Source organism: Antechinus flavipes, chromosome 4, assembly GCF_016432865.1.
Source record: "Antechinus flavipes isolate AdamAnt ecotype Samford, QLD, Australia chromosome 4, AdamAnt_v2, whole genome shotgun sequence".
NCBI lineage: Eukaryota > Metazoa > Chordata > Mammalia > Dasyuromorphia > Dasyuridae > Antechinus > Antechinus flavipes.
The window spans coordinates 239996102-240010092 of NC_067401.1; the positions used below are offsets into that span (position 1 = coordinate 239996102).

The window sequence follows — 13991 nt, forward strand, 5'->3', positions numbered from 1 at the left end:
CCAATTCGTTGATTGAATAACATTTGATAATATCACAAATAAGAATTGTATAATACATTGGAAAAGTTTGATTGTTGTGAAACATTGAAGAAGGGAGGCATAATTTCTAACTGCAAAAACTAGGAAAGGCTTGATGGACTTTACCTTGGTGAAAGGGAAATATTACAATAGAGTTTGATGTTAGATTTTGTTTCAAGTATGAAGGATACTTGTCAATATATGGAAGCAAGAAAATGAAGGAAGAGATTAGATAATGGTATATAATTCATTTCACTACCTCCTTACTTTAATTTCCTTATCTGTAAAATGATGGGGTTAGACTAAGTCAGTGGTTCTCTAGTTATGGTCCATTTATGGAATCTATTTCAGGGAGTATGTGAGGTCAAAACTATTTTCATAATAAAACTAATTAAATATTTTCAAAATAATATTGGTGGATAAGTGGCACAGTAGACAGAGAACTCGGGAGCTTGAAATATTTGAATTCAATTACCTGAGGACGATCCAAGGTCAAGTCTAGATCCTGAGCAAGTCACTTAACATCTTTATCTGAGTTTCCTTAATTGTAATTCCTCAACTGTATTATTATGAAATAATAATAGGAGTCTTCTCAAGATTGTTGTAAGGATCAAATGAAATAACAATTATAAAGGACTTAGCATAGTACCTGAAACATAATAGCTGGTTATTATAATAAATGCTAGCTGCTGCTGCTACTACAATTACTAGTACTACCACCACAAAACAGCCACAAGACTGATACTATTACCGCTAGTGCTACTACTATCACAACCACTGCTGTTGTTGCTACTGAGATGCTATTTACCTTTTAAAAATACTTCTTTCTTTTCCAACTACCTCTCTGTGTGAAACCCAAATATATTTCAAAATACAAAAAACATATTGCAAGATATTGCATACAGAAGCAGATATGAGAATAAAGCTCTTATATTTAAATATTAAAAGATTTGCAAAAATATTTAAAATGATATGATTCTTTTAACCTTTTGGAAAATATTTTTTCCATAAAATGCCATATATGTCACCATATAATATTTTTATTATTGTTATTTTAGGTGAATCAATAAATAATTATTTTGACAAAATATCCATTTTAATTTCTAATATGGTAAATATAAATAGACCATATATAAGTAAACACTTTTCAATTATTTTCAATTATTTTAAGAGTGTAAAGTATTCCTCAATTTTGATGAGAAGAAAACCAAAATATTTGAGAACAGCTGTATTAGATAATCTCAACAGTTTCCCAGCTTTAAAGTCCTATGAATGAATGAATAAATTAAAAAAAAAACATTTATTGTTACGTGCTAGAAATAAAACACAGAAGCTAGAGAATTTATATTCTTTTTAGGGAGGAGGTATAAAAACACAGTTTAGTTATGATATTTCAAGAAATGTGTTTTGATTTGCAAAGTTAGAGGGATGATGAATAGCATCATAGGGAGTTGATTGCCAAATCCTTCCTAGTAGCAATGCCAATTTTTTTTAATTGAACTGGTAAGAGAAAGTGGTTAGAGATTAGGACTAAGCAATAAGGAATGATGGCAGGGTAGATAGTAATATGATATGATTATATCATAAATGGTATAATATATATATGAACTAGAATGTGAAGCATGATGAAGTGGTTCATGTGACATTTTCACTAATCAGGATAGTACAAATGCAAGAATAGGATTTTCAGAACTGAAAGGATTTAGTTTCCTAGGGGAGTTCAGAGGGTGGGGCAACAGGTAATAAATTATAGGATAATTATCAGGGTGGAATGAGTCTCTTATTATGATAATTGCTTTATCCATAGAGTAGGATGCACAAATAAATGATCACTATAACATATCTTTTGTTATCATCACATGTTCATTATCTTACTTTGGAAAGAGTTACTTTTTCTTGTTTTATGATATACTTAGTTTTCTTCTACTTTGTTTATGTGTTTGGTTTTGCCCAGGAGATTGCATCAGCAATTTGAAAGTTATAAAGAACAAGTGAGGAAAATTGGGGAAGAAGCCCGCCGTTATCAAGGAGAACACAAAGATGATGCCCCAACTTGTGGCATTTGTCTGAAAACAAAGTTTGCTGATGGATGTGGCCATTTATGTTCTTACTGCCGGACCAAGTTCTGTGCAAGATGTGGAGGCCGAGTTTCTCTGCGATCAAACAATGTAAGTGTGAAAAGAATAGAAATAAATAAATTTGATGAAAATAAAAACATTAAGATTTCTAAGCCTTGAAATATATATTTATTAAAAAGGAGATATAGGTATCAGTCTCTTGCTCTGTTGTATGTTTTCCTTCAATATATCTATTTTAAAATGCCAGTAATCATATGAAAAATGAAGGTATGTGAGATTATCAATATCTCAGATTCTCATACTATGTTTTAGGATCTATCTTATGGACCAAGACTTAAGTAGCACCATTAAAAAAAAACACATCAAGGAAGCTTAATAAAATAGACCTGAAGGGCAAACAACATTAAAACTACCTTCAAGTTAACTTTTAAAAATAATTCAATTAGGTGGACATAGAAAACAGGGAGATAAAGACCTTAAGATACAATGAGCCTTCATTCACTGTCACAGAGGAGAGCTCATCTGGAATGAGACATCTCTGAGATTAGACAAAATATCATATAATAGCTTCTATTTTTTTCTAATTATTATTATTTTTTTTAATGAGAACCTAAGGTCAACTTTAATATCCTGGTGATAAGCTCCAATTACCTCACCCTAGTTTTGGCTCTGCTTTTTGACAGAGTTCATTTTTCTCCAAAAAAGATTGACAGTCTTTATCTTAATGAGTTGTAAATTTTCATGACCAGTTTGGTAGTAAAATATTAAATTTCAGTTTCAATGATTTTAATGTCTAAAAAATGGGCATTTTTCTAACTTTCATTATCTGAAACAAGGATATAACCATTATTTTCTGGTTCTTTGAATTTTAAAATGTAATTTATAAATGACTATATATATGCATATATATATATGGAGAGAGAGAGAGAGAGAGAAAGTTTTATATAAGATAATATGGATGAGAGGAGGATGTGCCTTTATGAATAGCAGGTTATAACTTTTTATCATGCCATTAAAGAGAAAGGAATAATGCCCTAAGTTTGTATGAACTTGAACTAGTTAGATATCTATAGATATAAGAACATACATTGATAATGAATAAAACCTTTCTCCTTGTCGCTATTGTGATTGAGCTACAATTTTGTACTTTTTCTTCTCTTCTTGTGGGATCCAAGTTCTTTATCTCTTCTAATGGATGTTTCATTTTAATATTCATGCATTTGTGAACATAATTCTCTGAAATAACACTAAATGAAAATATCTTGGGTAAGAATTCCAAAAAACTGTTTTTAGACTTCGAATACAGTTTTAATAGTGTATTATATTTTATGCCCTGCAAGTGGTACCCATAGAATTAGTCACAAGGCGGGGAAAACTATTCTGACATAGAAATATTATATAATATAAGATCTAAATATAATATATGTGTATATATATTATATATATTTAATATAAGATCTAAACTATCTAAACTCTTAAAGCATTCCTATGGAATTTTTTGGCTTTTTTAAAGGCAATGTTCTTTTTAGAGAATCCCTTATATTATCTTGTTACTTGAGTGTTGCACTAAAAATAGCAAAAAGGTTTTATGTAATATTGATTTTTTAAATAGCACAGATAAGACAAAAATGAACCTTCCATTGTTGTGCCTCAGTGTCATAGCAAATGGCATATTTTATCTGGGAGATAAGAACAGGGGACTAAAATTCTTCCCAGTAGTAACTAGATCATCTTGAGCAACACCAAATAAGTTATTTTAGGACAAGATTCTTATAGATGAAACCATAAAAGTATTACAATGGTTGTCTAATGTGGGACAAAAACAAACCTATAACAATGGGATTAATTATTAAATATGAACGTTATTAAGGACATCTTAGGTTCCCCCCCCCCAAAAAAAAAAAGGAGAACCATAAAGGAAGTATAGCAAAAGAAAAATTTGCTCTTCTGAGAGATTCTGAGGCTAAAGAGATTTGCCTAACCCAAAAAACTATGTTTTGATTTTTTTGGGGGGGTTGAGGGGGTCAGGAAGAGAAGATGGTTAAGAACAGGAATACAAAGTTATGTATTTATTCTTAGGTTCAAGCCTGTCCTACCTTATTTCATTTTAGAGTTTATTTAAATTGTCAAATCTTTGAAATTAAATGGATTATGGGAAAATAATTAATTGAGGAAACATTTTTACAACATTATACCCTGATGATTTCTAGTCCTTAACAAATTTTCTGTTATAATCATAGCATTGAGATAACTAATATTTCTCATTTTTGATCTTTATTATTTTGTTTTGCTAATGTTCCTCATTTAGATTTTTCCTAATTGAAATGTATATCTTTTCTTTTTTCTATAATGAACTCTTTTTATTTAGGAATTATGCTTTTGCTTTCAAAATTTTTATGTTTTAACTTCATAGAAACACGATATAATTGCCTTTAAAAAACTATGTATTAATATATGCTTCTTTTTCTTTTTCTCTTCTTCTTTTGTTTTTCTCTTTACCCTGCTTCCTTGGATGCTTGCCTAAAGGAGGACAAAGTGGTTAGAATCCATGCTTTCTTTTTATCATTTATTATTATAATGTTGTTAAACTTTTTTCAATAAATGTTCAACATATTGATATTAGCCACTATATTTCATAAAGTATTTCAGTGCTAAAAAGAGTTCCTTCTTCCTTATTGTGCTCCTCAAACAATTAAGATTAACATTCAGGGGCATTAAGGGGTCTGCTATGTATTTGGACAGTCTTTGTAACTTTAAGTCCAGGAGACTAGTGAAATACAGTTTAATTTAAGTGATTATGAGCTCATTTTAGCTTCTTAGAACAGTCTCATAAGGATTTTTCTATCTGCCTTCAGGAACAATGAACACTAATGGACTCTAACTTTGGCAGTACTGAGTTCCTTCTTCCAATTGATCAAGCAAGATGCATAGGCTTTGTTCCTTTACTGTAGGAGAAATGCAGTAAGTCTGTTTCCAAAGAGTTACTGAGAAAAAAGAGAATTCAGAGATTAACAGTGTTTTTATCCATGAAATGGAAACAATTGAGTTGATCTCTAGAACCAGATTTCTACCGTCTTTCACCAAGACCTCTATCCTTACCCCTTCCTTGCCCCTGTTTTCTCTCTCTTTTCAGCTAGACTCTTAAGAAGAGACCAATCTTAGTGGAAAGTAATACACAGAAAGAACAAATTGAATGGATACCATTAGCCTTCACTGTCCAGAGAAGATTATTTGGTATCAACTGAATTTTTTTTTTTTGGCTGAGGCAATTGGGGTTAAGTGACTTGCCCAAGGTCACACAGCCAGGAAATGTTAGGTGTCTAAGGCCAGATTTGAACTCAGGTCCTCCTGACTTCAGGGCTGGTGCTCTATCCAGTATGCTACCTAGCTGCCCCTGAAATTTTTTAAAAAGACATTGAAACAGTTTTATTTATAATGTAATAGAAGCAGGTGGTACTCTAATATAATCATAAAGAAACCTTACTTTTTAATAAGTTAACTTTTACAAGAGAACCAAAGTCTATCCTTTCAGGCTATGATGAAACATTGTAAGAAATCTTTAGAAGAGGATTTACTCATAATAGTTCATGTTTATTTAGTATTTTAAGGTTTACAAAATGCTTTTTCTTTTTTTCCCCCATAACAACCTTGTGAAACAAGTAGTGAATTTAAAATTATAGGGAACAACTTTATGGTCATCATTTTCATTATCTCTTACTGTTTTTGTACCATCTTTTCCATTCAACAAGCACAATTAGAATTTTCAGGAGCTCCAGAATTATCTGATATGTGAACAGGGCATCAGTGAAAAATTAGTATTCATTATAACTTAGCTTAATAGGTTTTTTGAAAAATAAATTCTGAGTAAGCTATTTGGATATGTGTAAAGCTATTTGGATATGACACTGATTCTATTACAAATTTGTGGCTTGTAAATTTGATTTTAAAATGTTTGATCGTTATAATTTATTAGGTGAAAAAATAAGGTTGAGATTTTGGAGATTCCAAGGACTCTAGAACTAAAATGATCCTTAAAAATTATCTAATCCCTTTTGTAGATAAGAAAACTAAAGAATTAGAGATAAGAATGATGTACTTCAAGCCTCTTTTCTAGCATCTAGTTCTATGTTTGGGGATTTTTGATATTACACTTATAGAAGTGGTGAAAAAGGCTAATGTGCTTTGTGGTAGGACTTGCAGTTATCACATACTATTCACATTCAAGGACCTATGCCCACAAAATTTAATCACATATTCTATATACAGGTATGTATAATATATATGTATAAAATAACATATAATATAATACCATATATCACACAACACATATATATATATACACATATGTCACATATATGGTATAATATGTAATATGCATACGTATGTAGTCTTTTTATAGTGACACTGTTCATAAAGATAAAGCATATAGCAAGCAATTGGAAATAATAACTATGTATCTTATATTTGTGTGTATATATTATTATATATATAATATATACATATATAAACATAGATGTATACATGCCATCCAGATGTGCAATTTATTAATGTGGGAAATTCCCAATATGAAAAGTCCCTTTACAAATATAGACCCGTAATTCATCTATAATTTAGAAAATGTTCATGATCACATGACTAGTATGTATTATAGAAATTATTTAAGTCTAGATCTTCTTGAGTTTAATGCCAACCATTTATTATGCAATGCCACTGATTGCCAAGAACAATAGTCTTTATACAGTATTTAAAGATTTGCAAGACACTTTATAACATTATAAACATTATTTAACTCCTTTTTTACTCACAACAATCTGGGAGGTAGGTATTGTTTTCATCCTCATTTCACAAATGAAACAGAGGCAGATAAATAGTTAAGTGATGTCCCCAAGGATCACTCAACTAGTAAGTTTCTGAGGCTAGATTCAAAGTAATGTCTTCCTGATTTCATGTCCAGAATTCAATCTATTGTACCACATAGTTTCTTCTGCATATACAAATGTATTCAATAAACATTTTTGTCTTTCATTGGAGGTCTCCAGTATAAGAAGTATTGCTCTTAAAGTGATATTACATGTGATTGAAACTTATAGCTCATTTAACAGGCATTCAACTAAGATGAATCATTCCACCAAAATAAGACTTTTTTTTAGACAGTTTCAGGAATATAAACCTGTTATTGTGATCCCAAAATATGCAAACAGACTTAGATTGGTCTAAAGTTTAAGAACAAAAGGACAATAAACTTTGAAAATGCTAGAAATTTTCAAATAACTTCATATTCATTAGGATCTGTTCATTCAATACTTCATTTTAAAGTGTGTAGTAATCACTTATTAATTATTCTTAATAATTTATTAGGATACTTCAAACTAATATTCTTATTTTTTCACTTCAAGGAAAATAGAATTTGATTGCCCTGGCTCAAATACAATATGCACTGACAAATACAGCATATGGATAAAGTAATGGACAACATCTATACTCTCCTTATTTCTCTGAGTCATACTTCTTTTTCTTTTCTTTTTAAAATTTAAGTAATATAGTTTCCTGCAAGTAGGCTGTGGTCAGGCAGGAAAAGTTAGGAAACCATTTCTTTCATTAACCATTTCTACTCTTCCATAGTACTATAAAAGTATGAAATAATTTAGTGGTCCAATGGATAGAGCACTGGGGTCGGAGTCAGGAACACCAAAGTTCAAATCCAGTCTGACATTTACTAGATGTGTGATTCAGAAAATCACAAAACAAATTATAAACAAAACCAAAAAAACCCTCCATTTACCTCAGTTTCCTCAGCTGTAAAATGGGAATACTAACATAAGATCAAATAAGACAATAATAAAATGTGCTTAGTACAGTGTCTTGTACTATATATTCCCTTTCCCATAGCTTCCCTTAATAAATTGTAACTAGCATAATGCAAATCACAAAAATGCATGTATATCAGTATATATGTCAGGAGGACATAGACACCATAAGGAAAGAGCACCAGGTCCTTTAGTCACAGAACTTAGGTCTATATCTGTTATTTATTAACTGTAATTTTGGTCCTGTTTCCTTACTAGTAAATTAAGGAAGGAGGGAATTAAATGGACTCTAAAATCCTTTCAGTCTGACTCCTATTATTCTAAAGATAGCTAATGCATTAATACTTTTTAAATTTAGTACTTTCACAATTCTTATACATAATAACTTATAATACCTGATTTTTTTTTTTAAAGAAGGTAATTGACTATGTAAAAAAAAAAAGTTTACCTAAAAATAAGACTAGAAATAGCATTAGAAATTGTGTTCTTGTCAAGGAAATGGATGGCATTAAAAATGATTTACCCATGTGATAAATAAAATTGCTTTCACCCTGACATAATTTGACTTTAATTTGTCTTTAGTGAGGACAAGATAAAATGTCTTCCTGGTTTGTCAGTTGCTTAATTTGGAAAATCTTCCATTCTGCCTAGAGTGGGGGGGGCCCGACCAAAGTCTTGTCTGATAGTCTACCAAATTATCACAGATTAGTTATCCATATTGTCCCCCATATGGATGACAGACAACAACTTGGGGAGATCATTTACTAACTTTTGCAGTTTAGTGAACCAGCTGAATTGAACATTCAAAATTCATTTTCCTTTGGAACTGACTATAAGTGATGATTAGTATTGTATAGAGGAGAATGCAGCTTATAAATAGAGCCACTGAAAATGTGTTTTATTGCATTTCCAGTTTGGTTTTATTTCTATAACAAAAGTAGAGTTTTGCATATTCTAAGATTATTTTACCTTAAGGAAACTAATGACCAACTATTTTTTTTTTTATTCTTTTGACCTGGTAAAACTGAGTGTGCCTATCTTTTAAAAATCATGTGATATTATTTCTTATTTGCAGGACAAATAATATTTGCATTTCATTATGTCAGTGTGTTTATTAATTAGGAACTATATTTACACAATCCTGATTCTTTAAACTGGTCCATCAAAACTTTCCCTAGTTATTTCATCCTTATAAATCATGCTTGTTTATATAGCAAAACATATTCTTGGTAGAAAAAAAAAAAAGAATTATAAAAGGGTTGGAGGAAGAGAAAGGAATTTGTAATTTCCTTAATCAAAGGTGGTATTAATTGTTTGGGAATGAGTGAACAAAAGCTTTAAATGATTTGCATAATTGCATTAAATATTTATTTCTCATTATGTAGAAGCTGCTCAGGGAGAGCATATTTAGGTCATGCTCTGGCAAAGGGTATGATCCTAATTTAATTTCTTCATTTTGGAAAAGATAATAGTATATTTTTTTAGCCCTTTTCTTACCACCTCTATTTTCAGATACTTTGATAGATTTGCCATGTAGGAAGTCTCCTTAAAATATTTTCTCAAAAGGGATAGGATAAATCTAATAAACATAGATAAGTATATAGACTACGAAATGATATCTTTCAAGATAAGAACTTCCACTAGACTTATTTTTTTTATTTGATTATATATCACAAGGTGTTTCTTCAAAGCTTACCCTTTAACCCAATGAGATCTGTATTTTCTGATTGAAAATGGCCTCTACATTTGATCATTAAATTAAAGACCACGAAATCTAAATTCTTAATCTATTTGGGGAGATCCCTATCCTCTGTGCTGAATGGAAAATTTGTATCAATTACATTTGACACCTCTATTTATCTTGGGCAGATATTAGAATTTTGATATTCTTGATGACTTTGGTCTCCAGTATTATGATTTAAGGACACTTAATGAGCAAACTCCCTCTCCCAATGTAGATTTATAAATAGTCTATAATTTGTGGATTGTAGGAGCAATGAAAAGTTAAGTAATTTGTATAGACTTATGTAGATGTGTTTTAATGTCTCTATCAACATCTGCAAGATCATATTTCTAGGGTGTGAAGGGTCACTAAAAAGTCATCTTATCTAACCCCTGCATTTTATTATTGAAGCTGAGGCCTAGCAATTTTAAATGAATTTTCCAAGGTTATACAGACAGCAATTGTCCAAGATAGGATTCCTGGCCTTATATTAAAAAAAAAAAAATACTGTAATCAAGTGGCAAAGTTTGATTATTGTAGGCAGAACTCCATTTTTCTAATGGATTCTAACTAATATTTTATGGGAGGGAAATGGTGGTAGTCACAGGAGGCAGCCATATTAGAACTGGGAAGAATGAAGTCAAGAAAGAAGTAAAAAGTGAGGCAGATTGAAACCAAGGAATGTCAGCAAAGGAAAAAAAGAATAGGCAAGTACAAGGTCTGAGCCTAAAAGAAGGATCTTGAGAATATTTAAATTCAAGCTTTTTCCTGGAGGCTTTCATATAGCCTCAGTGAGAAGAAATATCATTAAATCTGACACAGAAACATAGACATTTGACTAGGGTAAAGGCAAGCACATGCACTCTGTGTTAGTTGTGCTTTCCCCCCTCCAATGTCCATAAAAGAACACAAGGACACAGCAGGGAGTTGCCAAACTTGGAGGGAGGTGCAGTGCAAATGCCCAAGCTCAGAACAGAGGAAGTTGTGGTAGCCACACAGCTGGGACAGATTTCCATCAGCTAATACTTCTTCACATAAATGCAACAGTGACAGTCTGTGCTCTAATAGACTGCTGGGATGGATTATTGTAAGAGTTCTGAGTTCCGTAATTAGACTGCCCATGGGGCTGGGTAACCCGAGGGACCTACACTCCTCAACCACAGTATTCAGACCCTGCTTGTTGTTTTCCAATCCTGCAAATTTACCAGATTCAATTCAACAAAAGTCAGTTAAGGAATTATCAAGGGCCTACTGTATGCCAGACATTGTATATTTATGGCTCTAGCTCATTGCTTTAATGTGAATTAATCCAGGAAAATCTCCCAAATGATTTTATTTTCTCTCTTAACTTATGTATATGTCACAAGACTTTTGGTTAAAAAAAAAATTAAATGATGACTGTAGGGCTCTAGAGTAGCAAAAACAAAAGAAAACACTGTTTACATACATATTTCCTGAATGTATACTTCTTTGTATGTCTTTATATGTCTATACTTCCCATTGATACTATATGTATTTGTGGGACAGAATGCTCTAAGTTTATGGAGGAAATGTTTTGTTGTAACTTTTAATTTAATTCCTTTGCTTTGAACTAAAAATAAAGGGGAAAAAAGCCTCTCAAATAAACCTTAGATATAAACTGTGTCCAGTTTGTTTCAAATGTAGGTGACTGGGCATTCAAATCATGTACAAAAGCTTGATATGCAATATAATATGTAGCATTCCACATGTTTTATTTCACCCTCCTGAAACCATACCAGATAGTAAAGACCGACAATAATGTATGAATAAATACAGAAATATAAAGTACTCAATAATTTTTCATCTCCCTCAGAAGGGAGATAAACTTAGAGTTGCTGTCCTGGCAACCTTCAGTTATTCTGGTGAGTCCTTTTTTTTCACAGACTTCCATCTTGTGGCTTAAACTGCTCTGAAAGATACACATGACTTAAAGCACTCCCTGTATATCATTACTGAAGAATGAGCAAACTCCTACTCATTAATCCAATATTGTCTTTGTTCTTTAAGTAGGATGCTATGCAGGAACCAAGTGAAGAAGCATCATCATCATCATCATCATCATCATCATCTTTTTTTTCCCTTTTCCTCATCTTCCTCCTCTTCTTCCTTTTCCTCCTCTTCTTCTATTCTCTTTCCTATTCCTTTTTTTGAAATTTTCTTTTTCTAGAAGGTCTAGTGCTCAAATTCTTAAATTCAGCAACTCTTGAACTTCAATATACTCATGATCAGTTCCCAAGTTTGGTGCTACTCAAAAACAAAACAAAACAAAACAGTTTCCTCCTTTATTAAAGAATAGATTATGGCCCAGGGAATGTAAGTCCCTCTTTCTTCTGCACAGGAAACTGTTATTAAGTTCCTCTCTCTAGTTTCATAAAGCAGTTTTCCACAGCCATGGTATTTCTGTTATAAGTTGGAAGCAGGATAGAAGGGAGGAAAAAATCTTCATCTCTATATGTTGCTGTACTATACAAAAAGTTTCAAAGTAAAAAGTCAAGATATACCACTAGATCAGAGTTTCTAACTTCTTTCATATCTCAAGAAGAGGAGCTAGCAATCTTCATTGATTTTATAAAAAATAATTCCTTGTGTCCTATCAGTTGCCTTCAAACAGTGTTAAATTTCTATAATCTCAATGACTTGATTTAGACTCTTAAATTAGTGTCTTCCTCATCTATCTCCTTCCTGTACCTTTAATGTAGTAGACAGAGAACTAGAAAGTCAGTATATGGGTTTAAATCGTCATCACAGGCAATTATTAACTGTATCAGGCAGTGCTTTGATCAGGAATAAAGCAGTTTTAAAAATCAATTAAGAAAAATGTATTGATTACTATGTGCCAGACACTTTGCTAAGTGCTGGATTTGTAAAAAGAGGCAAAAGATGTTTTCTGCCTTCAAGGACTTTATGGTCTAAGGGGAAATAAAATGAAAACAAATGTATACAAACAACTTATATACAGGATAAAGAGGGGAAAATTAACAGAGGAAAGTAACTAGAATTAATAGGGGTTGAAGAAGGCTTCCTATAGAATGTGGAATTTTAGTTAGGATTTAAATGAAGCAAGTAATAAAAGTAGAAAAGAGAGAGCTTTCTAGGCATGAGAGACAGCCAGAGAGAATGCCTGGAGCCAAGAAGAGAATTGTCTTGTTTATGAAACAATCAGGAGCTCAGTGTCACTGTGTCAGTAAGGTATTGAAAAAAAAAACTGAAAAGATAGAATACAGGAAAGGATTTTGAATGCTAAATGGAATGCTTTGTGTTTTCTCCTTTGAGCATTAGAATTTGTGGAGTAGTGGGATGACATCAACTTTAGTGGCAGAATGGAGATTGGGTTAGGATGGGAAGAAGTGTAAGGTAGGTTGACCCACAAGCTGACTATTACAATAATTAAGCTCTAAGATGATGAGGGTCCACTGTGGAGTTATAGCAGTATCAGAGGAAATGATGATAGTCAGTGACAAAAAACTTGGATATAAGAATTGAGAGATAGAAAGAAATCCAGGATGGTTCCTAATTATGAGCCCTCTACAATAATAAGGAAGGTAGAAAGGGCTGGTGAGTGTTTGGGGTAAGAGATACATGAGCTCTGTTTTAGAAATACTGTTTTTAAGAAATCTTCTGATCCTCCAGTTCAAGATGTCAGAAAGGCAGCTGCAGGTATAAGATTAGAGGAAGATTGGGGTAGGAAAGTCAGATTTAAGAATCATTAGCATAGAGATGGTTATTAAATCCATTGGAGCTGATTAGATGGCCAGGAATTATTTATGTTTATTGGTAAACTCCATTTATTTTATTTCAAAATTCTTTTAGGAAAATGAGAATTGATGCAAGTTTTTCTATAAATTCATCAAACAAAAATGCATTTATTAAACACCTATTTTATACCAAGCATTGTACTAGGCATTGGCAAATACAAAGACAAAAAAGGAAAGAGTTTCTACTCATGATATTCGTTAGACCTTGCTTGTCATCAGTTATGCCCCAGGCCCTTTAGAATCCTAGCATTGTCATCTTAAGGACTTAAGTAACTAAAAAAAATATCTCTGGGTCTTGCCATCTGCCACAATGTACAACCCTTTGGACTTCCAGGCTTTTCTATCTGTCTTGTTGCTGAATTTTCTAATATATTTGTTTACCCCCATTAGAATGTGAATTAGAGTGAAGACAGTTTTTGTCTTGTCTACTTGTGGTTAATAAATGCTTTTTCATTCATTCAGCTAAAATTCTCTATTTCCACATATGACAACCCAAATACTTGGGATGCGTATGTTGAGAAAGAAAATACTACATTATTAATTTTATTTGGAGTATCTGTTCATTTGTGTTGTCTCAGGTGAAATTCCA

At 31.9% G+C, this 13991-nt stretch overlaps 1 protein-coding gene across 3 annotated transcripts in view; it reads left to right on the forward strand.

Moving 5' to 3' along the window:
- The window catches only part of RIMS1 (regulating synaptic membrane exocytosis 1), a 718240-nt gene that overhangs the window by 299020 nt on the left and 405229 nt on the right, over positions 1-13991 (forward strand). For 2 of the 3 annotated variants that reach the window (XM_051997263.1, XM_051997264.1), the window contains exons 3-4: positions 1973-2186; positions 4623-4634. In XM_051997263.1, the coding sequence (XP_051853223.1) occupies positions 1973-2186; positions 4623-4634 (226 nt within the window). Of the gene's footprint in view, positions 1-1972; positions 2187-4622; positions 4755-13991 lie in introns of those variants that run through there. The other variant, XM_051997262.1, reaches the window with a different exon arrangement.